General features: G+C 41.7%; 1 protein-coding gene across 1 annotated transcript in view; it reads right to left on the reverse strand.

Annotated features, from left to right (window-relative positions):
- Positions 1-24,799, reverse strand: part of LOC132873821 (protocadherin Fat 3) — a gene marked incomplete at its 3' end in the record, with an annotated part of 161,173 nt that overhangs the window by 121,461 nt on the left and 14,913 nt on the right. The window contains exon 3 of the mRNA XM_060909620.1: positions 138-455. Coding sequence (XP_060765603.1) covers positions 138-455 — 318 coding nt within the window. The remainder of the gene's footprint in view (positions 1-137; positions 456-24,799) is intronic.

A 24,799-nucleotide genomic window follows, 5' to 3' on the forward strand; every position in this document is an offset into this window, starting at 1 on the left:
ACAGATTGTGCTTTGTGCTACAGCTACAGGATCTCAAACCACAAAACAATATCACCACCAACAACACACTTTCTGCATGACCAATTAACATAACATTAGCTTTAAGTAAATTTAATCAACATATATGGTCTTCTCACCTGTCTTGGAATTGATGGTGAAGAAGTTTTGTGGGTTTCCAGCAGTGATGCGGTACATGAGATGGTTGGCAAAAGAAGTGACGTCAGGGTCGTTGGCCTGTACACGCGCCACTGAAACATCTTTGGGTGAATTCTCCAAGACATAAGGATGATAGATGGGTTCAGAGGTCAAAGGGGCATTATCATTGACATCCTCCACCTGGACATAGACCTCAATGGAAGTAGAGAGTGGCACAACCCCTTGGTCTGTAGCATAGACGGTTAACCAGTAGGAGTCCTGCCTCTCACAGTCTAGAATACTAGAAGTGTAGATCACGCCTATTGAGGAAGATCACACAACGTCTGAGTACATAACATGCAACGAAAGTATAAACCAAATACATGAACAATATATACTTTTTTCTTATTCATGATCTTACTGGTGTGTGTGTATATATATATATATATATATATATATATATATATATATATATATATATATATATATAATTTTATACCACATCAGTTGCAGTTTTTAAAATGTATTTTATTTGATCAATGCTTCTATAAAAACAAGATTTCTTAAGTACTCCTTTGTCGTTTAAGTAATAAGGCCAGCACTTCTTATCAAATAAAAATACTAGAGTGGCGGCTACAATTATCAACACCTTAACGATCTTTTGGCCGTTGCAAAAGTAGAAAAGACTTTCAATACGTGAATTGTGTATGAATAATTACTCAAACTTCCACTGGAAAAAAAATGAGTTGATTCCCGATTACTTAGCGTATCAGATCATGTGACACTATTCCACAATTATCAACACCTTTGTCCACAGCTATCGACACCGTTCCACAATTACTGACATCAGATAATTATTTATTTTTTAAAAAATAATCGGTATGTGGTATTAAGTTAACAAAACATCATTTTTATTTAAAACGTGTTTTATATAGACTTATTTAGTACAAAATATCTTTTATATAAATATATCGATGTTGGTACTTAAATGAGGAAGTAATTCTAATTTTTGTAAACAAATTAACTGATAATGTTTAACCTGTGTCAGAAAATCTTTTTGTTCCACTTTCTAAGTATTTTCGTAGATCACATTTTGTTAATCATTCATTGTTGTTTGTATTCATTTCTAGTTTTGTAGTTTACCAATAAATGCCAACAGGCAATTGACATTGTAACCACATGAAAATCCAGGTCAAAGGTCACATGTCATTCCTCGAACCAAAATATAAAATGTCGACTGATATTGTAATATGTGGTAGATATTTACAACAAACTGCAAAAAAAAAAAAATTCTGAATGGAATAGAAAAATCTGAATATTTCAAGCATGTAATTTTTTTATTTGCTAGGAATTTAATTCTGGTCTAATTCTATTTATTGCAATCGGATTCCAAATACTCTATAAGCATTCCATTCTGTTATGAATCAGAAAAAAAAAGATTGTAAATCCCAGCACCTTTTATTTTTTTAAAGTACTTCATCGACTTCAAAAATGTTACACAAAGATCGCTCCATAACAGTTGTAAATGTTACTTAATTCCACAGGGTGTCGATAATGGTGGACGCCGGTGAAAGTGATCACTATTATCGACACCTCACGTGACTTCTCAAACACGCGTTTAGATACAAAATGGCGACTGTCAAATGAAAGAGTAAGAAACAAAGTAGGTTTCGACAAGGATATCATGAAATATCAGTGAATTTCATGAGTAAAAACATGTCCATGATCTTTCCACCACGCTTACCTGCGATAATAACATCCAGGTTTTCCTCAAATTGTTGATCGTGCTAAAAAAATTCCATCTCGGCTAATGGCAAGCTCAAAGGGTGAGGAGGGTCTTCTGGTTGATTAATTAACCGATAATAACTGTTGTAACTGAAACTCACCTTTGTAAAATAGTTTTTTATTGGTAAATCTGAAAAGGTGACGATAATTATGGACTGTCGATAATTGTAGCCGCCGCTGTACTTTCTATTACGAATACTACTTTTCTTAAGATTTTCAAGGCAGTGCAAGTTCTGCACATATTTAAAGTATAGACCACTTACTATTCATCATATGCTGGTAGAAATCAATCTCGATTAAATACTGGACATGTTAAAAACAGTGATTTAGTTTTGCCAGGTTTGTTATCTTGGTTTGCATTTATTACACAAGACTAGTCGTTCAGTTACAAAGAAATAGGAACAAAATAATACTGCAGTTGAGAAGTTCGCATCCAAGTCTTTATAATACAAAATATGAGCTTGTGATGTGGCACTATTTTAAAATAATAAAATAAATAAATAAAAAAACTATCACACTAATCTGAATATGCCTTAGATGTTGATTACTTTAAAGTATTGATTTTTTTTTTTTTTAACACACTGGCTCTAACAAGAGCAGCTAAACCTTTTGTGTTTCATTATCAGAGCTGTGCTGACGTATCTAATTTCCTGGTGAAGCTTCTCTGGGGAAATTTACCCAACTACCCAGGCTCCTGAACATAACCTCCAGCAATGGGAACACAAACTGCTCAGTTTGCAGATCTTAACAGCATCGTACTCTTACTTTATCATTCATTTCCTACAAAACAAACACTGTGAATAAAATTCCTAATCAGTATTTGAAGGTGTGATAATGGAAAAGGCAAAAATATGTACATAAATAAAGCAGTTTTATTCATGTGTGCCTTCTTTTTGCTGTGATGGCGCAATCCTGTGCCAGAGACATAACTGCTGAATGAACAGATTTTTTCAGCTGGTGTCAAAACCACATTCACACAGTGCAGCTTTTTACATTAAATGTTAAAGAAATCGTCTGGACTTGACAGCCTCTTACTGTAGAGAACAACTGCCATGGCAACACTCAGGGACTGGATGACCTTCAGCTCTTCAACGTAGAACATCTAATCGTTCCTGACCAAAGTGCTACCTCTGCCATTCTTTGATCAGGGCCCTCAAATGCTGCAACGCTCCCACATGTAAATATGAACACTACTGGGGCTTTGAGCTGCCGACAAAGTCACCCAGCACATGGCAGTGCAGCAATCAGACAGCTGTCCCTATCCACTGGTCCATACTATGGAATTCACTTCAATACCACTCAGCCAGAAAGTGCTGCCTCAGGGCTTCCAGCTAGCACAGCCACCATGAGCAGAAAAAAGTCCACTCAGGTCACCCAGCGCACTGTTCCTAGACTGTAATTAGGATCAAATAGGCTTCTGCAGAAGGTATTAAGCACCACAGGACACACACAAGCATACATAAGTGCACACATTTACACATGAGGCTGTAACAAAGAGAGACAGATGATGGATCAGCTCACAATAGGATAAAGCAGCAATTCACATAACACCTTCATTTCAAAAACAAAATTATTTATTCATTCTCTTTAAAAATGCATTCGCCCTTCAACTACTCTAGTGACGACAAACGTCGGAAAGTGCAATTTGGAAAATACCTTCACGATGTTTATCTCTTAATCAACTTATTTTAACAAGTGTACAAATTAATCTAACTGCTAATGGCCTGTTTAATAATTTAAAACCCCAATTCAGAAAAAACTTGGGGATGGTATGTTGAAACTGAAAACAGTGATTTGAAAATAATCGTTGATCTGCATTGCACTTAAAACAATACAGCAGTACATTATTTGATGTTTTACCTCATGGATTTTATTGCTTTTTTCCCCCCAAATAATCACTTATTTGGGGGCGGCACGGTGGTGCAGTGGTTAGCGCTGTCGCCTCACAACAAGAAGGTCCTGGGTTCGAGCCCCAGGGCCAGCGAGGGCCTTTCTGTGTGGAGTTTGCATGTTCTCCCCGTGTCCGCGTGGGTTTCCTCCGGGTGCTCCGGTTTCCCCCAAAGACATGCAGGTTAGGTTAACTGGTGACTCTAAATGTCAGCTTTTGTCAGCTGGGATAGGCTCCAGCTTGCCTGTGACCCTGTAGAAGGATAAAGCGGCTAGAGATAATGAGATGAGATAATCACTTATTTCAGTTCTGACTCTTGCAACACAACAAAAGTACACAGCAAAATCCGCATACCCAAATTAACACTGTCAGATTTAATTTCAACACTTTTAAAGTGTCTATATGGGTCCACCCCATGAGTGTTAATTAAACTCTTTTTGCAGTGTTGGTACCTTAACACTAATTTGGTGTCAGTTTTCACTCTTTTTGGAGTTAAAAGTTAACACTTATTAACAACATCCAGTGTTAGTTTTTCTCAACACTGATATGTAGTGGGGGTGGCACGGTGGTGTAGTGGTTAGCGCTGTCGCCTCATAGCAAGAAGGTCCAGGTTCGAGCCCCGTGGCCGGCGAAGGCCTTTCTGTGCGGAGTTTGCATGTTCTCCCCGTGTCCGCGTGGGTTTCCTCCGGGTGCTCCGGTTTCCCCCACAGTCCAAAGACATGCAGGTTAGGTTAACTGATGACTCTAAATGACCGTAGGTGTGAATGGGAGTGTGAATGGTTGTCTGTGTCTATGTGTCAGCCCTGTGATGACCTGGCAACTTGTCCAGGGTGTACCCCGCCTTTCGCCTGTAGTCAGCTGGGATAGGCTCCAGTTTGCCTGCGACCCTGTAGAACAGGATAAAGCGGCTAGAGAAGATGAGATGAGATGATATGTAGTGTTAGACATTAACTCTCTCAGAGGATCATTTGTTGACTATAAAAGTGTTAGCCCCATAACACTTAAAAGGTGTAAATACAGCTCTTCCTGGAAATGATTTTCAAATTAAAGTTTGCTGAAATAAAGGTGGACATATTTTGTGTTTTACAATTAAACATTTATTTTAAACATTTGCACCCCCAAAAAATGAAGTCACATTAAAAAATGTAACAATATGGAATAATATATGTCCTTTCACTCTCATTAGAATATTGCTTCTGAAATGGTCTAAAGCAAGTCAACTGGTCAACAAAAATCAAAGCATGTTCATTACTTTGTTCCTGTATACAGTATGCATGAAAGTGTTCATCAAAATAAAGTGTATCAACAGTAGAGGCTATTATTAAAGCACGCTGTTCATGTAATATTATGTTACAGATTTTGTTGAATATGCAGCAGTCGGTGAAGCGCGCATAGATCTTCTGGCTTCAGCCAATCGATGTGTGTCTATGCAGTGGGCGGGGTGACATGAACACTTCAAGTGTAAAACCCAGGATCGGAGTTGAGAGTTAGAAGTTCAGAGTTAGTATTTATACAATTACACTGACAGGTTTGATTTAGTGACGCTTTGTTTTTACACCAGATTTTGACACCAACTACTTATCAACTGAAGTCAAATATAATGGATTTAACTCTATCAGAGTAAAATTAACTCTACTTTTGCTCAAATTTCACTAACACCCAAAATTTAACACTTCTGAATTTGCTGTGTAGAGACGGTTAAGTATTTACTACTTTATAATGTTCCCGTTCCTTCTCACAACACTTAAAAGATGGTTAGGGACTGAAGACACCAAGTAATGAAGCGTTTCAGGTGCTATTTTGTCCCATTCTTCCTGCAAACAGGTCTTAAGGTGTGCAACAGAGTACGGGGTCGTCATTGTCATATTTTTCATTTCAAAATACGCCACACATTCTCTATTGGGGACAGAGGGGACAGGCACCCTCTTCTTCCACAGCCATGCCTTTGTAATGTGTGCAGAATGTAGTTTTGCATTGTCTTGTTGAAATATCCCTGGACAAGATGTCACCTTGAAGGCAGTGCATGTTGCTCTAAAATCTCAATGTACTTTTCTGCATTAATGTTGCCATCATAGAAGTGTAAGTTACCTTTGTCAAGGGCACTGACACAAGCCCATACCATGACAGACTTGCTTTTGGACTTGTTGCCGGTAACAGTCTGGATGGTCCTTTTTGTCTTTGGTTTGGAGCACATGGTGTCCATTTCTTACAAAAAAGAAACCTGGAATACTGATTTGTCTGATCCCAAGACATGTTTCCACTGAGTGATGGTCCATCCCAGATGGCGCAATTGAACACAGTTAATATAAAGCTTCCTTTTTGCACCACAGAGGGTGAAATATATTCAAATCATTTCAGATCTTTCTTTGAGGAACATTGTTTAGAAATATTTCATTTATTTTCTCACATATTTGTTGACCAACTGAAGGTCCTCAGCCCATCTTTGCTCCTCAAAGACTCGGACTTTCCTGGATACTGATTTTGTACCAAGTCATGATTACAGTCATCAGCTGACATCACCTGTTTACAAGCACATCATTATTTAATCGCTTTATCTCCTTACTAACCTTAAATTGCCCCTAACTATTTCTGGAATGTGTTGCAGGCCTGAAACGCAGGAATGGATGTACCGTATATTAATCAATGAAATGAAGTTGACCAGACAAAACATGAAATATCTTGGGTTCATACTGTGTATAATGCAATACAAGTTAAAGTAAATTTCAAAATCACTTCTTTCTTTTTTTTTTATTGCTTTTTCCATACCGTCCCAACTTTTTTCTGATTTGGGGTCATATTATTTTAAAGACCAATAAGAGCTAGGTATTGATGAGCTAATTATATATGGCGAAAACCACTTTCATGTAAGGCACAGATATATTTAAAATTATTGAAACCCAGCTTAGAAACCCAGTTATATTAGAATTCATGCCTTTTTGCACAGATTAGATTGCTTCTGCACAAAAGCACTCAAATGTCCACTGCATAATGCTCTTAGGCAAATGTGGTATCTTTTTTTGCGTGCTCAAATCCTGCTTACCCCATGTACATTTCAGCTCATGTTACTTTCTGATTTACTTGGAAGGAACAAATTGGACATCAATCTTCTTCTTCCTTACGTTAGTCCCGCATGGGTGCAGGGTCCGCAGCTTGGCTCAGCTGTCTCCACTTATTCCAATCAAAGACATCCTCTGGATTTTCTTTTATGGACTTTAGGTCCTCCTTTAGTGAGTCAGCCCATCTCTTTTTGGGTCTTCCACGTGTCCGCTTGCCTGGAATGTCCAGTGCTCTTGCAGATTTAGCCACTGCTCCATTTTAGCTTCGCATGAGATGGCCATACCATCGGAGGCGCCACTCTCTCATTTTACCAGTGATTGGAACCACTTGCATTTTCCTACAGACTTCCATATTTTCCACATGGTCTAATAGAGAGAGTCCTTGAGACCAGCATAGCATTTTCATCTCCATGGCATGTAGACTTTTTGCTCACGTTTTACAGTGACTGGCCAACATTCGCAGCCATATAGTGCTACTAGGCGTACCGGTCTTATATACTTTAGCCTTCAAATTGGTCAGCATCCTGCTGTCACAAAGTACACCTGTTACCTTTCGCCATCTCAGCCAGGCAGCATTTACGCGGGCTTTAGCATCTTGGATCGTATCTCCATCCTCACAAAAGACAGAACCCAGATATTTGAACTGGGTGACTTTGGGAAGATCCTGCCCATCGACGGTGATGCTGGCATCTGTTTGTGAACCAGATTCCATGTATTCGGTCTTCACTAGGTTCAAGTGCAGACCATACCCATCTAGCTTTGACTTCCATAGCTGCACTCTTGTTTCCAGTTCTTGGCGAGTGTTTGCAGTTAAATGGACATGAATATGAGGCACAAAATTCATTTTTTATATAAAATTTGAGAGAAAGGTTTGCCAGCACTAAAATGAATGGTCAGCATCGTGTTTTACATTTACAGCATCATTTGTAACTGTCTGTTCAGGGTTACAGTAATTTAAATTAGGCTACTCAGTTTGTGGGCAGGCACTTTGTCATGCTCCGCCCCAGACTTCCACTCCGGAGATTACTTATCTCCCAGGTCAACGCTAGTCCGGATCCAGGATGGGAATTCCATCTTGCCTGCATTCACTTCCTGGATTTCTCTGCTGTGTATAAAACCGCTGTTCTCAGACAGGGACTTTGCCATCCTCATGAATGGTTTCATGGGAAGATTTGTTTATCCTCATGAATGGTTTCATGGGAAGATTTGTTTATCCTCATGAATGGTTTCATGGGAAGATTTGTTTATCCTCGTGAAGGGTTTCACAGGAAGATTTGTTTATCCTCATGAATGGTTTCATGGGACGATTTGTTTATCCTCGTGACTGGTCGTCATGGGAAGAATTGGTTTATCCTCGTGGAGAATACCACAGGAAGAATTAGTGTGCGCACGTCTGTATGAGTTAACACAGAATAATTAATCTCGAGACTGTCCTTTCGTGTCACCAATGGGAGATGAAATTGTGTTAAGGTACCCAGACCCCGAGAAAAACCCACGGGATTGGATGAATCGCTGTGGTTTAGCATTCTACACAAATTCTAGACAATTTGGCCAGCTCAGTTTTGATTTATCCTCGTGCAGGCATTTGCAATCTCTAGGAGCTGTGTAATGTATATTTTATTTTTTAATTGTTTCAGCATTTATATATGGCATTACTGGATATGCACAAAATAATGAAACAACAAATCAGTACTCTGGACATGACCAGTCAGAACTATGTTTCTGGTGTGCATACATGTCAACATTTGGTCAATCAAACCTGTATAACCAACTTCCAAAATCCTTATTTCCCTTATAAAATCCTTATAAAATGCAAATTAAAATAATTTGCCTGAAATTTGAATGATAATTAACAATGATATATCCCAGTTACTTTTTATTCAATATTAATAACAATAAACCTTCAGAATGAATACAAAGCTCCAATGTTTGACAAAAACACAAAGTGTAAATGTTATGCGCTCTTTTATCATCGTGGGAATTGATTATAGCTCATTTTAATCTCAACGATTAAGATCCCTTGAGATCACACCTCAGCCCGGTAGATGGCGGTAATACACATCGATTGTTAACCGCCAATAAATCGACAGAAGAAGAAGAAGAAGAAGAAGAAGGGACTTTGCCAGAATGTCTCGTCAGTTTTTCTCGACGTTTCTGTGCCCTTTATGCTTTCTTGGGTTTTTTTGGTTTGGTTTTTCTCTCTAGCTTGCTTGTTTCTTGTCATGGTTTTTGCACTAATGTTTTGTCTTTTTCATATTTTTGTGCTAGTGTTTTTTGTCCTTGCCTGCCTTGTTTTTTGTCTCAAAGTTTTTTGTCTGGACTATTTTTCATATCTTTTGCACTAGCGTTTTTGTCCTTGCTCACCTTGTTTTTGGGGGGTTTTTTTATTTATTTTTTTTCCTGGACTATTTTTGCTATTTGTTTTTTCTATACTGTTTGTTTACCTTTCTTGCCATGCCCTTTCCCTGGATTAAATCACATTATTTATTGGATTACTGTCTGAGTGTTCTGCTTCTGGATCCTAATCTCACCACACCTCCACCACCCCTAACAGTATGTTCTAGCCAACATGGATCCAGCAGAACTGGCCCATCTGAGAGCGACTATACAGCAGCAAGGAGCTCTCCTCGGGACCCACCAACAGGAGCTCCAACAGATTACCCAGAACCTCTCCACCCTGTCCAATTCACTCAACCTTCTAGCCATGCAACCCCTGCCTAGCCGCCTCCTTCACCTCCTGCCACCGCCACTCTCCACGAACCGAGACTCCCTTCGCCTCAGCCCTACAGTGGGGAACCAGGTACCTGCAGATCTCTTCCATCTCAATGTTCACCGATCTTGGAGCTACAACCTCTGGCCTTCCCCACAGACCACTCCTGGGTAGCCTATACCAGGGGTTCCCAAGCTTTTCCATGCCAAGGCCCCCCAAACAGCTTCTGGCCGGGGACCCCCTTTGCAAACCCACAGACAATGCTACAAAATATGTAAAGAAACATCAACTTTTAGAATGTTTTCTCTTACTTTTATTCAATATTCAATAATTGTTACATTTGTTTAGCATAAGAATATTATTAACTAACATGTTTTCAACAGGGGCGGCACGGTGGTGTAGTGGTTAGCGCTGTCGCTTCACAGCAAGAAGGTCCTGGGTTCGAGCCCCAGGGCCGGCGAGGGCCTTTCTGTGTGGAGTTTGCATGTTCTCCCCGTGTCCGCGTGGGTTTCCTCCGGGTGCTCCGGTTTCCCCCACAGTCCAAAGACATGCAGGTTAGGTTAACTGGTGACTCTAAAATTGACCGTAGGTGTGAATGTGAGTGTGAATGGTTGTCTGTGTCTATGTGTCAGCCCTGTGATGACCTGGCGACTTGTCCAGGGTGTACCCCGCCTTTCGCCTGTAGTCAGCTGGGATAGGCTCCAGCTTGCCTGCGACCCTGTAGAAGGATAAAGCGGCTAGAGATGATGAGATGAGATGTTTTCAACACAAATATTTTCGCACTGAACAATAAACTTTTTCAACAAACTGTTGATAAGAACAGCACAAAAGAAATCAAACCACTCGTGTGTGTGTGTGTGTGTGTGTGTGTGTGAGTGACAGACGGTTTACACTAGTGGGAGGGATGGGCTTGGTGGCTCCTACATAGTTTGTCAACCCTGGGCTTAATCTCCGTCAGTGCCATACACATGTCATTGTCCCCATGTAGACGTGCTCTGTTTGGTTTTGAGTACCTTTAAAGTTGAAAAGCCAGACTCACACAAGTAGGTTGTTGCAAAAGGGAGAAGGCATTTCAATGCCCTGTCAGCCAAACTGGGATAGTCCTTTCTTTCATGTAGCCAGTAGTTAGACAGGGGAAGAGCCTCAAAGTCCATTTTTAAATCCCCTGAGTTTGTCATCTCAATCAGCTCCTCCTGTGACTTTAAGTCCAGACTAGAACCGACACCAGGGGCAAAGGGATTCCTAACCCAGTTTAAATGTGTTTTCAAGGTCAGGGAAATAGTCTTTGAAATATCCTTGGAGGTGCTCCAGGTGGGACTGGATCAATGGAGAGACGGAGCCCAAATCACCATATGACAGCAGCTCCTGGTGAAGTAGTGGGAACATTTCTGTAACTCCCTCCTGGAGCTTGTTTGACCACAGCATGATCTTTTTGGAAAAAGCATGCACTTTGTCTTGCACCTGGAGTATGTACGTGTCACATCCTTGCACGCTTTGATTCAGTACATTTAGATGCTGGAAAATGTCTGACATGTATGCAAGTTTGCGGATCCAGGTTGCATCGGTGAACCGATCTGCCAGCTGATGCTTTTCAGATGAGAGGAACTCTGCAACCTCCCTCCGCAGCTCATGGACATGGTTCAAAACTGCACCCCGTGACAGCCAGCGCACATTCGAGTGAAGCAGCAGCCCCTCAAAACGAGCGCCCATCTCATTACAAAGCAGGGTAAACAGTCTGTGTTTCATGGGATGGGCTTTAATAAAATTCACTACTTGTCTAACCTCCTGTAGTACCTGATTCAACACGTTATCCATCCTTTTTGCGACCAGTGCCTCGCGATGGAGCATGCAGTGTGTAGCCACTACATGCGGGGCCTTCTGCTTAATGAGAGCAGTCACTCCACTGAGCTTCCCGGTCATTGCCGTGTGCTCCGTCCGAACACACCCCCACACAACAGGTCCAGTCCAATCCGTTAGACTCGATGTAATCGTCCAAAACTTGAAAAATGTCTTTCCCAGTAGTTCTTCTTTCAAGTGCTTTACAAAATAGTATTTCCTCCACAAATCTTTCCTGTGAAATAAATCTGATGTACACAAGCAGTTGGGCCTCATTGGATAAATCTGTGCTCTCATCCAGCTGAAGTGCGAAGTATTTGCTGGCTCTCACCTTCTCCAGCAGCTGAGCAGATGCATCTTGAGCCATGTCACCAATCCGTCGGCTCATGGTGTTATCAGAGAGTGGGACAGCATCTTTTTTTTTGGCAGCATCCTCACCAAGCAATTCTCGGACAATGTCTTTGGTGGCTGGTAAAATCAAATCTTCTCCTGAGTGAGGTTTTTTAGCACGAGCAATGTGGTACAAGGCTAAAAATGATGCTTTCAGGGCCCGCTCGGGGACAGTAGCTTGCTGGGTGAATGCAGCAGATTACCTGACCAAATGCTCTTCTTTGCGTCTGAAGAAATCTACTGTTTTTTCGGCATCTGTCGGATGTTTTTGTACCAAGTGACGCTGAAGTTTCGAAAGTTTTAAGCACTCGTTTGACAGGGTCTCCAGACAGAGGACACATTTCAGGCAATCATGGCCATTTTTCTGTATGGCTGTAAAGCCATACTTAATGTATGCTGCCTCATATTTTCAGATTTTAGTTGGCCAGGACTACTTAGTTCTTTTCGCAGCAGTGTCCTCCACAGCAGGGCTGTTGGTTTGTTCCTTCGGTCTCTTCTTCAAAAACCTGTCCATTTTGCACTAGCAATACGCTAGCTTGAGGAGCAAAGCAGCTTGATAAATGGCGCAAACCGCAATGTCACAGGCAATCGGAGAGATGAGCATGGCAAACAACGTTTTGATATGATGTCTCATCTCATCTCATTATCTCTAGCCGCTTTATCCTTCTACAGGGTCGCAGGCAAGCTGGAGCCTATCCCAGCTGACTACGGGCGAAAGGTGGGGTACACCCTGAACAAGTCGCCAGGTCATCACAGGGCTGACACATAGATACAACCATTCACACTCACATTCACACCTACGGTCAATTTAGAGTCACCAGTTAACCTAACCTGCATGTCTTTGGACTGTGGGGGAAACCGGAGCACCCGGAGGAAACCCACGCAGACACGGGGAGAACATGCAAACTCCACACAGAAAGGCCCTCGCCGGCCACAGGGCTCAAACCCGGCCCAACTTGCTGTGAGGCGACAGCGCTAACCACTACACCACCATGCCACCTTGATATGATGTATTATTATTAATAATTATATTTTATAATAATGATTAAAAAACTAATTACAATATATTTCATAATAATTATTTTAAAAAAAAAATTTCGCAATTTTTTTGTTATCGTCCCTCCAACTTTCTGAGCCCCCCCTAGCGCCCCCTAGCGGCCCCCCAGGGGGCCGCAGCCCCCACTTTGAAAACCACTGGCCTATACCATCACGCTCCTCACCGGCAAGGCCAGGGAATGGGGAAAAGCGGTCTGGGATGCCGATGCATCCTTTTGTTCCACCTTCAAAGAATTCTCTGAGGAAATGAGGCGAACATTCGACCGCTCTCTGTCTGGCTGGGAGGCGGCTAGAGAGCTCATGGAGCTGTGGCAGGGGTCCCAATCTACCTTGGATTATGCCATCGAGTTCTGGACATTGGTGGCATCATGAGGTTGGAACGAGAGTGCCCAGGTTGACACATTCCTACATGGCTTGTCCGATGCCATTAAGATTGAACTAGTCTCTCGGGATCTGCCATCGGACCTCTCCAGCCCCATGGACCTTGCCAATCACACCGACGCTTGGATTCAACAATGGAGGAGAGAGAAGAGCTACCCCAGCTTCACCACCTCTCCACCTTCCGCCTCGTCTGTCGAACCCATGCAGGTAGATCGGGTATGGGTGTCAGTGGAGGAACAACTGCGCCAGCAGAGCATGGGGGCCTACTTCTACTGCGGTCAGCAAGGACTCATCTACCGAGCCTGCCCGCTAAAAAGACGAGCCCACCAGTGAATCGAGGGGCCCTGGTGGGCAATGCTTGGAACCAGTCCCCTGCTGACTGACCATTGCTCCCTGTTATCACCCACAACAACCGGCATCACCATCTTCAGGCACTCGTTGTCCTGACACTCAATGGCACTGGCTTGACCACCATCACTCACCTTACCGCCCCGCTCACCTTAAGGATTTCAGGTAATCACTCAAACTATTCAATTTCACGTCATGAACGACCCTCACGTTCCCGTCATTCTAGGACTACCTTGGCTGATGCAGCCCAACCCTTACTTAAATTGGACTAACAACACCATCCTAGGCTGGAGTCCTTCCTGCCTGGCCTCCTGCCTGAACTCTGCTCTGCCTCCCGCCAATCCACCACAGCCCTCAGCCAGCGAGTTTCCCAACCTCTCTCACGTGACCCTGGAATATCTGGACCTTAAGGTAGTTTTCAGTAAGACCCGAGCAGTTTCCCTCCCTCACAGACCCTACGACTGTGGTATCGACCTCCTGCCCGGGACAGCACCAACCAAGGGTTGCCTCCACTCCTCTTTCTCCCGCCGAAAGATAAGCCATGGAAAAATGCATCACCGATTCGCTGACAGCTGAGATCATCTGCCCTTCCTCCTCCCCAGCAGGGGCAGGGTTCTTCATCGAAAAGGACAAGTCACTCCACCCCTGCATTGACTATCAGGGTCTCAACGCTATCACTATCAAGAATCGTTATCCACTACCGCTCATGACCACGGCCTTCGAACTACTCCAGGTAGCCAAAGTGTTTACTAAACTGGGCTTATGCAATGCCTACCATCTTGTTAGGATCAGGGAAGGGGACGAGTGGAAGATGGCCTTTAATACCATCACAGGCCACTACGAGTATCTCATGGTCCCTTTCAACCTGACCAATGCGCCCGCGGTCTTCCAGGCACTAGTTAACGACATCTTGAGAGACTTCCTTAACACCTTTTGTCTTCATGTACCTTGACATCCTGACTTTCTCTCGCTCCCTGGAGGAACACTGAGGTCATGTCCAGCAGGTCTGCCAATGCCTGCTAGAAAACAAGCTGTTCATCAAGGCTGAGTAAAGAGAGTTCCACCAAAGCTCTGTCTCGTTCCTGGGGTTCATCTCCCCGGCAAAGATTCAGATGGACCCCCTCAAGCTGGAGGCAGTTGCTGACTGGCCCACCCCATCTTCGAGACAAGAGCTCCAGTGCTTCCTTGGGTTTGCCAACTTCTACAGGTGCTTCATCTGTGCCTTCAGCATGGTGGCCGGACCCCCCTCAGCCTTGACCTCGACCAAGACCCAGTTCAAGTGGGGGGAGGAAGCAGAGAAAGCCTTTTCCATGCTCAAGTGTAGGTTTACCACAGCACCCATTCTTACCATACCCAATCCAACCAAGCAGTTTATCGTCGAGGTCGACATTTCCGAGTCAGGGGTCAGAGCCATTCTCTCCCAGAGGACCAGTGACAACAAGGTCCACTCGTGCTCCTTCTCCCACCAGCTGTCCCCAGCTGAATGCAACTACATCCGTGACAGAGCTACTGGCTGTGAAACTACCCTTGGAGTAGAGGCACTGGCTCGAGGGGTCTGATCTCCCCTTCCTAGTCTGGACCAACCATAAAAACCTGGAGTATCTCAAGTCCACCAAATGCCTTAATTCCCATCAAGCCCATTGGTCTCTCTCTCCTTCTCCCGCTTCAAATTCACGCTCTCCTACTGCCCAGGCTCCAAGAATGGCAAACCTGATGCCCTGTCCAGGATGTTCTCTTCCCACCAGGAGGAGTCCAAAACACCCAAAACCATCCTCTCTCCACGCTGCCTGGTGGGGGCTGCCATACTTGAGGTTGAGACACTAGTGCAGAAGGTCCTGGAGCAGGACCCTGGAGAAAGTAACTCCGACATTCCACGTAATCATCTGTTTGTTCCCTGTCCTGTGTGAACCCAGGTGCTGCAGTGGGGTCATGGCTCCAAGCTGGCCTGTCATCTGGGAGCTGCCCGAACCCTGGCACTTGTCCAGCAGCGCTTCTGGTGGCCATCCATCAAGGAAGACGTCCAGGAGTTTGTGGCAGCCTGTGACACATACTCCTGGAATAAGACAGCCAATCGACCCCCTGTCAGCTTGCTAAGACCACTCCCGACTCCACATCGACCTTGGTCTCACATCGCCCTGGACTTCGTCACAGGACTCCCCAACTCAGTTGGCAACACATGCATCCTCACTGTTATTGACTGTTTCTCCAAGACCATTCACTTCATCCCTCTGCCCAAGCTCCCCTCAGCCAAAGAAACCACTGAACTACTCATCCAGCACATTTTCCATCTACATGGACTGCCCACTGGCATCGTTTCTGACCGGGGTCTTCAGTTCACTGCGCAATTCTGGAGGGCCTTCTGCAAACTCATTGGGGCCACCTGTAGTCTCTCCTCAGGCTTCCACCCACAGACCAACAGCCAGGCAGAACAGGCGAACCAAACTTTGGAGGTAGCACTCGGGTGCATGGCGTCCAGGGATGCCAGTTCTTGGAGTAAGTACCTACCTTGGATCAAATATGCTCATAACACTCTTCCTTCCTCTGCCACAGGTCTCTCTCCATTCAAGTGCTCCCAAGGTTACTAACCACCACTGTTCCACAGCCAAGAGGAGGTCACTGTACCCTCAGCCCAGCTCTTTATACATCACTGCAGGAGGACGTGGGCATTGGCCCGGAGAAGACTCATATGCTCCACCCTCGTATCCAAGAGGCAGGCCGACAAACGCTGCTCCAAGGCACCCACTTACCGAGTAGGACAACGAGTCATGCTCTCCACGCGCCACCTGCCACTTAGAACCATCTCCTGCAAGTTAGCACCCAGGTTCCTTGAACCCTTTCTCAAGAAGGTAATCAACCCATGTTCCATTAGACTGGCATTACCACTCACCATGTGATGTGTTCACCCCACCTTTCATGTATCACAGCTCAAACCCCTGGTCTCCAGTCCTTTGCCACGCCCTTTCCCTGGATTAAATCACATTATTTATTGGATTACTGTCTGTGTTCTGCTTCTGGATCCTAATCTCACCACACCTCCACCACCCCCAACATACTCCCTTACAAAAATAGTTGTTTATTCAAGTGTGCTTCTAGTATACTTCTTTTAAACTAAAAATAAGAGTATGCTTTCAGTTTACTTATTTACTTATCAGAGATATACTTAGTTATATGTAAGTATACTTGGCTTGTACTGAAGTATATAGAAAAGTCTAAGTATATTAAGCTTAAACTTTTGATCAAGATATACTTAACAAAAGTGTAATAAGGCACAAAATATTGTAATACTTTGTTTAAGTATACTTGCCCTGTTGTGCTTCAGCATTGTTGACTCTTAGGTATGTCTATGGTTCCATATAAGTTTTTTTTTTTAATTTCTCCTGAGTGGGATACTTTTATTTTTCTTTAGAGCTTGGATGTCAATTTCAGTTGTCATTGCCATGTTTTTATACTTGGGTATTTAATACAATGTTGCTTTAAATTGATTTTTAAAGAAAATGAATGTGTTCTTAATCCTGAGTTTATTTTTGTGAATTCTTACCTTTTATAACTTCATTGTAACTTAAGGTACAAAACACTTAAGTTGTCTACTGGTAGTGTGCATGAGGTAAGGGTTAGGGCTAGAAAACTAATAGTATACCTAGAAGGGTAAGTGCAGTATACTTCAAAACTAAAAAGTGGACTAGATGTATATAACCAGTAACTAATAGTATATTTCCAATATGCTATAAAGTATACTTTTTATAAACTAAAAAGTGGACTAGAAGTGTGTAATGAGTAAACCAATAGTATATTTCTAGTATACTATGAAGTATGCTTTTGTAAACTAAAGAGTGGACTACAAGTATAGAACTAGTAAACTATTAAGTTTATTTGCAGTACAAAATAAATACTAGTTGTATACACAAAGTTTACTTCTTGTAAACTTAAAGTATACTTTTTTCTTTTTTTTTTTTATAAACTAAAAGTGGGCCAATTAGTCCCAAGAAGTATTAGATTAGTTTACTTACAAGTATACTGTAAGTACATTGACATCAGCATACTTGGTACACAAGTATACTTAAGGAAATACTTTAACTTTACTTAAGTATACTTAATAAAGGGGTGTGTGTGTGATGCTGACAGTGCTAACATTTCTAGTGTTGGATTCCCCCCAGTCTTCTGGGGTAGAAAGAAGAAAATTCCTTCTGCTTTAGACCACACCCATTAAGGGTTCAAATCTGAATATAGATACAGATTTGGATACAGATATGTATACTTGGATTAAGATGCACTGCGAGAAACAGATAGTGCCATTCCATTTCACCCTTACCTCACACTATCAGATTTGTGATAACAGTGTCACATTTCATCGACCAATCAGATGGGGTTACCGGTTTTCATCCCTAAAATACTACTCCATAACATTACAAAATGTATTTCAACTAATTTTTAAAGGTATGACTTGCATGCCATTTGTCTTAGTTTTAGTGGCAACATTCAGACGGTTAAAACTGGACCATATATGGATCTTTCAAAGGGATAAACCAACATACAGATTAACACAAAAAGGGTTGAAGGAAACAAAATTAGTGTTTTGATCTCTTAAAAAAAAAAAACCTGCAGCATGAATTGAGTTAAATCCACATGCACAAAACTGAAAGATTATAAATGAGCCTGAAATGTTCTAAAATCCCTTTCCAAATGTTTTCCAACCTTGTTGGAGATTGCAGGGATGTGTTTAATGCTCTGATTTCACTCAAATCTTTTCCTCCATCCATTATCTGTAGCCGTTTTTATCCTGTTCTACAGGGTCGCAGGCAAGCTGGAGCCTATCCCAGCTGACTATGGGGGAGCGGCAGGGTACACCCTGGACAAGTCGCCAGGTTATCGCAGGGCTAACACATAGACACAACCATTCATACTCACAGCTACGGTCCATTTAGAGCCACCAATTAACCTAACCTGCATGTCTTTGGACTGTGGGGGAAACCAGAGCACCTGGAGGAAACCCACACGGACACGGGGAGAACATGCAAACTCCGCACAGAAAGGCCCTCGCCAGCCGCTGGGCTCGAACCCAGGACCTTCTTGCTGTGAGGTGACAGTGCTAACCACTACACCACCATGCCGCCCCAAATATTTTCCTATTTTTTCCTATTTTTATTTCTTTTTTTTTTCAAAAATAAATTCCACGTTATAGGTTATGCAACAGCCTTTCCTAACACCTAAAAACTATATTATTTACATGTATTCAAACTAGGCAATCAGTGTGTCTTCTATTAGACTGCACCTCCATAACAAAACATCATATAATTAGACTATCTTTATGTTTAGTGTATTTTCTCTGACATTTTTGGACATGTTCATTCTCGTTATCTCTAGCCGCTTTATCCTGTTCTACAGGGTCGCAGGCAAGCTGGAGCCTATCCCAGCTGACTACGGGTGAAAGGCAGGGTACACCCTGGACAAGTCGCCAGGTCATCACAGGGCTGACACATAGACAACCATTCACACTCACACCTACAGTCAATTTAGAGTCACCAGTTAACCTAACCTGCATGTCTTTGGACTGTGGGGGAAACCGGAGCACCTGGAGGAAACCCACGCGGACAACATGCAAACTCCACACAGAAAGGCCCTCGCCGGCCACGGGGCTCGAACCCGGACCTTCTTGCTGTGAGGCGACAGTGCTAACCACTACACCACCGTGCCGCCTTTTGGGCATGTATCTATCATTTATCTGACATACCTAGTGGTTAAAAGTAAAGCAAATTTAAAGGACCATCTTTTGTATTATCCTTTCATGTTTCCGAGATGTGAAATTTATCAGACAAAATTACCGTATTACAGTATTTTGGAGTCAACCAATTAATATCTAGAATTTAGGACACTGACTTTTACATCATCTTTGTATGTTCCTGTAATTTCACAGATAATTTCATTTAAAATCCATTTAAAATGGGGGTGCAGTGTCATTACGCAGAGACATCTAAATTGATTTTTACTTAATATTACTTGCTTATTGCTTTTTAGATTATAACAAGTAATCTAAATCCTTATTGTTTATGACATTGCTAGCAATCAAATGGATGACTTGAACAAACTACCAACCACCAACTGTTATTTATTTCAGTTAATGGCAACAAAAAGGATTAGGTGATCAAAACGCAGTGAAAAAACTACAACTGAATCAAGACTTGATCAAGAAATGTTGGCTGTCCTTGCAATGTGATGGCTGTTATCCAATAATTCACTTCACCCTGACAGACTCTTCTTAAGCAGTAGGTAATATTTAGAAGTCTAATTATAAAATTAACTTGGGCAAGCAAAATGAATTCATTCATTCATCTTCAGTAACTGCCTTATTCTGGTCAGGGTTACAGTGGATCCAGAATCTATCCTGGGAACACTGGGCAAGAGGTGAGAACACACCGTGGATGGGACACCAGTCCATCACAGAAAACCATGCACACGGTCACACATAGAGCAATCCACCTACAAACATGTTTGTCAGAGGATGGAGGAAACCAGAGATGCCAAAGGAAGCCCACACAAACATGGTGAGAACATGCACACAAACTCTGTACAGACAATAACCTGGGATTGAACCAGATGGGTTAAATGCAGAGGAGGAATTTCACTGTGCTTAAAGGGGAACTGAAGGCAAATTTTTTATTATCAAAATGCTATTTATCTCATTTTATTAAATATAGGAATGCATTTTTGATAGCTATTCGGTCACTGCTATAGTAAGTTATGAGTGTTTGAAATATGCTCTGTAATATATCAGTCCATATGTCAAAGCAATGGCCGTAAATGAGATTCATTGAGACCTGTGCGAGACATCGTAGGACAGAAGTAAAACATACAGCAGAAATCAAAGTGACCAACATCTGCCAACGTTGTCAAAAGACGCACGCGCCCTCTTTCGAATGCTGATGTAATCAAGCCGGAAGTTTTGTTTGTTTTGATAGCAATCAGGAAAGTATGACAAAAGTAGGCAGTAATCATCATTTAAACTCATTTTTGTGCAACATTTCATTTGGAAAACAGTTTTCAAAATGGAGGCACTGACACCTGGCTGACACTTCACATTTTCAAGTCTCGCACAAGTCTCGTGAAGATCGCGTGGATAAGCAACGCCTGCCGTGGACCAAACGAACTAAATTCAACATGGCTAAAAACCGAATAGGCCAATAAGTATACAACCCTGATTCCAAAAAAATTGGGACAAAGTACAAATTGTAAATAAAAACAGAATGCAATAATTTACAAATCTCAAAAACTGATATTGTATTCACAATAGAACATAGACAACATATCAAATGTCGAAAGTGAGACATTTTGAAATTTCATGCGAAATATCCAGGTTCTAGAGCAACATATGCTCCCATCCAGACGACGTCTCTTTCAGGGAAGACCTTGCATTTTCCAACATGACAATGCCAAACCACATACTGCATCAATTACAGCATCATGGCTGCGTAGAAGAAGGGTCCGGGTACTGAACTGGCCAGCCTGCAGTCCAGATCTTTCACCCATAGAAAACATTTGGCGCATCATAAAACAGAAGATACGACAAAAAAGACCTAAGACAGTTGAGCAACTAGAATCCTACATTAGACAAGAATGGTTAACATTCCTATCCCTAAACTTGAGCAACTTGTCTCCTCAGTCCCCAGACGTTTACAGACTGTTGTAAAGAGAAAAGGGGATGTCTCACAGTGGTAAACATGGCCTTGTCCCAACTTTTTTGAGATGTGGTGTTGTCATGAAATTTAAAATCACCTAATTTTTTTCTTTAAATGATACATTTTCTCAGTTTAAACATTTGATATGTCATCTATATTCTATTCTGAATAAAATATGGAATTTTGAAACTTCCACATCATTGCATTCCGTTTTTATTTACAATTTGTACTTTGTTCCAACTTTTTTGGAATCGGGGTTGTAATATTTAATTGCAATTAGTTGCCAATACGAGTCACGATATAAGGTTACTAAAACTGGAAACGTAATTGAATAACATGTTATTTAAGAAATAAAGCAAGTTTAAAAATGACTTCAGTTCTCCTTTAAGTCTGTGCTTGAGTGTGCATGTGATAAGTAAATGCTTCTTGGCTTCAAAATAATGTTTAATTTATATAATGAGAGGTAAGTCACCAAAAATCTTTTACCTGACTTGAAAATTCACAAGTGCAGTCAATGCTGTTGTACTCAATTCCCATCCCAAATGGCTTTTCACTTCTAAGAACCCTTCTCACCACAACCACTTCCTGTGAATATTAAAGACCTGTTCAGTTCTAACACATCCCTTTAACGCCCTTTTTGTTCGAAGTCTGATCTTTTTTCTTTTCTTTTTTTTGGTTTGTTTGTTTTTGTGCAACATAAATGTGATCTTCCTCTAATTATAATTGAGCCTAAGTGTCTTAAGTTCATGGAAAGAGACTTCAGCTCATGGTGACAATTCTCCACTTCCACGGCTTCAGGGAAACATGAAACACCTCTCCCAAAAATAAAAAAAACAGCAATCAGGTAATAAGATCATTCTGTCCATGAAGACATGCTGCGATTATGTTTTGTCCTGTATAAATGAGTTTGATATCGGGAATGTAACCAGGAATAAAAAAGGCCAGAGATCAGAGGTAAATTAGAGCTGAGTCTACTCCGTGAGAGCAATCTAAATGAAAATGTGCTTTGACTTATTTCTCCAAGTTCTGGTGAGAATACCAATAGCTACTAAAGGCAGAGAAGTGGATAGAGGATAAGTCTTTTATAAATCCCATCCATCTTTTTTGTTCACTGTGACATTTAAACAGAGGAAGTTAATTTTACTACTTTCCTTTAAGACATGCTTTGCTATAATCAATCAGATCAGGAATTAAAGAAAATTAAAGTGAGGTATATTTGATTCTCAGGAAGAAGATACAGATTTCGCTCTTAAAAAGCTCCCAACATTTGTCTGACACAAAATCCTAGCATGCCGAATTAGATGCTAATACAGTTAGGTCCATATATATTTGGACACTGACACAAATTTTGTTTTTTTACCTGTTTACTGAAACATATTTAAGTTATAGTTATATAATGGACATAAAGTCCAGACTTTCAGCTTTCATTTGAGGGTATCCAAGTTAAAATTGGATGAAGGGTTTAGGAGTTTCAGCTCCTTAACATGTGCCACCCTGTTTTTAAAGGGACCAAAAGTAATTGGACAATTGACTCAAAGGCTATTTCATGGGCAGGTGTGGGAAATTCCTTCGTTATGTCATTCTCAATTAAGCAGATAAAAGGCCTGGAGTTGATTTGAGGTGTGGTGCTTGCATTTGGAAGATTTTGCTGTAAAGAAAACATGCGGTCAAAGGAGCTCTCCATGCAGGTGAAACAAGCCATCCTTAAGCTGCGAAAACAGAAAAAAAAACCATCCGAGAAATTGCTACAATATTAGGAATGGCAAAATCTACAGTTTGGTACATCCTGAGAAAGAAAAAAAAACACTGGTGAACTCATCAGTGCAAAAAGACCTGGACGCCCACAGAAGACAACAGTAGTGGATGATCGCAGAATAATTTCCATGGTGAAGAGAAACCCCTTCACAACAGCCAACCAAGTGAACACGCTCCAGGAGGTAGGCGTATCAATATCCAAATCTACCATAAAGAGAAGACTGCATGAAAGTAAATACAGAGGGTTCACGGCACGGTGCAAGCCACTCATAAGCCTCAAGAATAAAAAGGCTAGATTGGACTTTGCTAAAAAACATCTACAAAAGCCAGCACAGTTCTGGAAGAACATTCTTTGGACAGATGAAACCAAGATCAACCTCTAACAGAATGATGGAAAGAAAAAAGTATGGCGAAGGCATGGTACAGCTCATGATCCAAAGCATACCACATCATCTGTAAAACACGGCGGAGGCAGTGTGATGGCTTGGGCATGCATGACTGCCAGTGGCACTGGGTCACTAGTGTTTATTGATGATGTGACACAGGACAGAAGCAGCCGGATGAATTCTGAGGTATTCAGAGACATACTGTGTGCTCAAATCCAGCCAAACTGATTGGTCGGCGTTTCATAATACAGATGGACAATGACCCAAAACATAAAGCCAAAGCAACTCAGGAGTTTATAAAAGCAAAGAAGTGGAATATTCTTGAATGGCCAAGTCAGTCACCTGATCTCAACCCAATTGAGCATGCATTTCACTTGTTAAAGACTAAACTTCAGACAGAAAGGCCCACAAACAAACAGCAACTGAAAACCACTGCAGTAAAGGCCTGGCAGAGCATTAAAAAGAAGGAAACACAGCGTCTGGTGATGTCTATGAGTTCAAGACTTCAGGCAGTCATTGCCAACAAAGGGTTTTCAATCAAGTATTAGAAATGAACATTTTATTTACAATTATTTAATTTGTCCAATTACTTTTGACCCCTGAAATGAAGGGATTGTGTTTAAAAAATGCTTTAGTTCCTCACATTGTTATGCAATCATTTTGTTCAACCCACTGAATTAAAGCTGAAAGTCTGAACAACTGCATCTGAATTGTTTTGTTCAAAATTCATTGTGGTAATGTACAGAACCAAAATTAGAAATGTCTCTGTCCAAATATTTATGGACCTAACTGTAAGTGGATGAGAAACACTAAAGCCAATGTCATCAATGAACAGGAAATGCTGACTACGAACAAGAAATAAACGTTGAGGGTGATTCTCAGTAGAAAATCCATCCTCATCTGCAGCGCTGACAAGGCTAGCCACACTCCTTATATCTTTAAACACTCCGAGATTAACATATTCAACCTCAATCGTTGACATGTGAATGGAGGACCATAGCTGTGTTACCCCACAGCACTCCAGCCATTTAATCAATAGTAATTAGTTGTAATTAATGATCAGACTGCTGCTCAACATGCCACATCAGTAATTGCGAATATTTATTTGTTCCTGACTATCCCCCCCCCAACTGAATTCTGCTGAATCAGCCTTCTACAGTGGCCATTCCTACTAAAAGTTATAAACTCAAACCCTGCAATCACAGAATGGCTTTTAAGAACACTTCTTCAGAAAGCATGAAGGTTAATTCTTGTTTTCTACGTCATTAGTTTGCTTTGATTGCTAGCAGAGGCCATTTCGTCTGATAGAGCAGCAACTCTATAATAATATGTAATTGGCAGACTTTTGGTAGTACAAAGAAAGACCATTTTATTATAATAACATGGCAAAATGTAATAATTGT

This window comes from Neoarius graeffei, chromosome 25 (genome assembly GCF_027579695.1).
Source record: "Neoarius graeffei isolate fNeoGra1 chromosome 25, fNeoGra1.pri, whole genome shotgun sequence".
Lineage (NCBI taxonomy): Eukaryota > Metazoa > Chordata > Actinopteri > Siluriformes > Ariidae > Neoarius > Neoarius graeffei.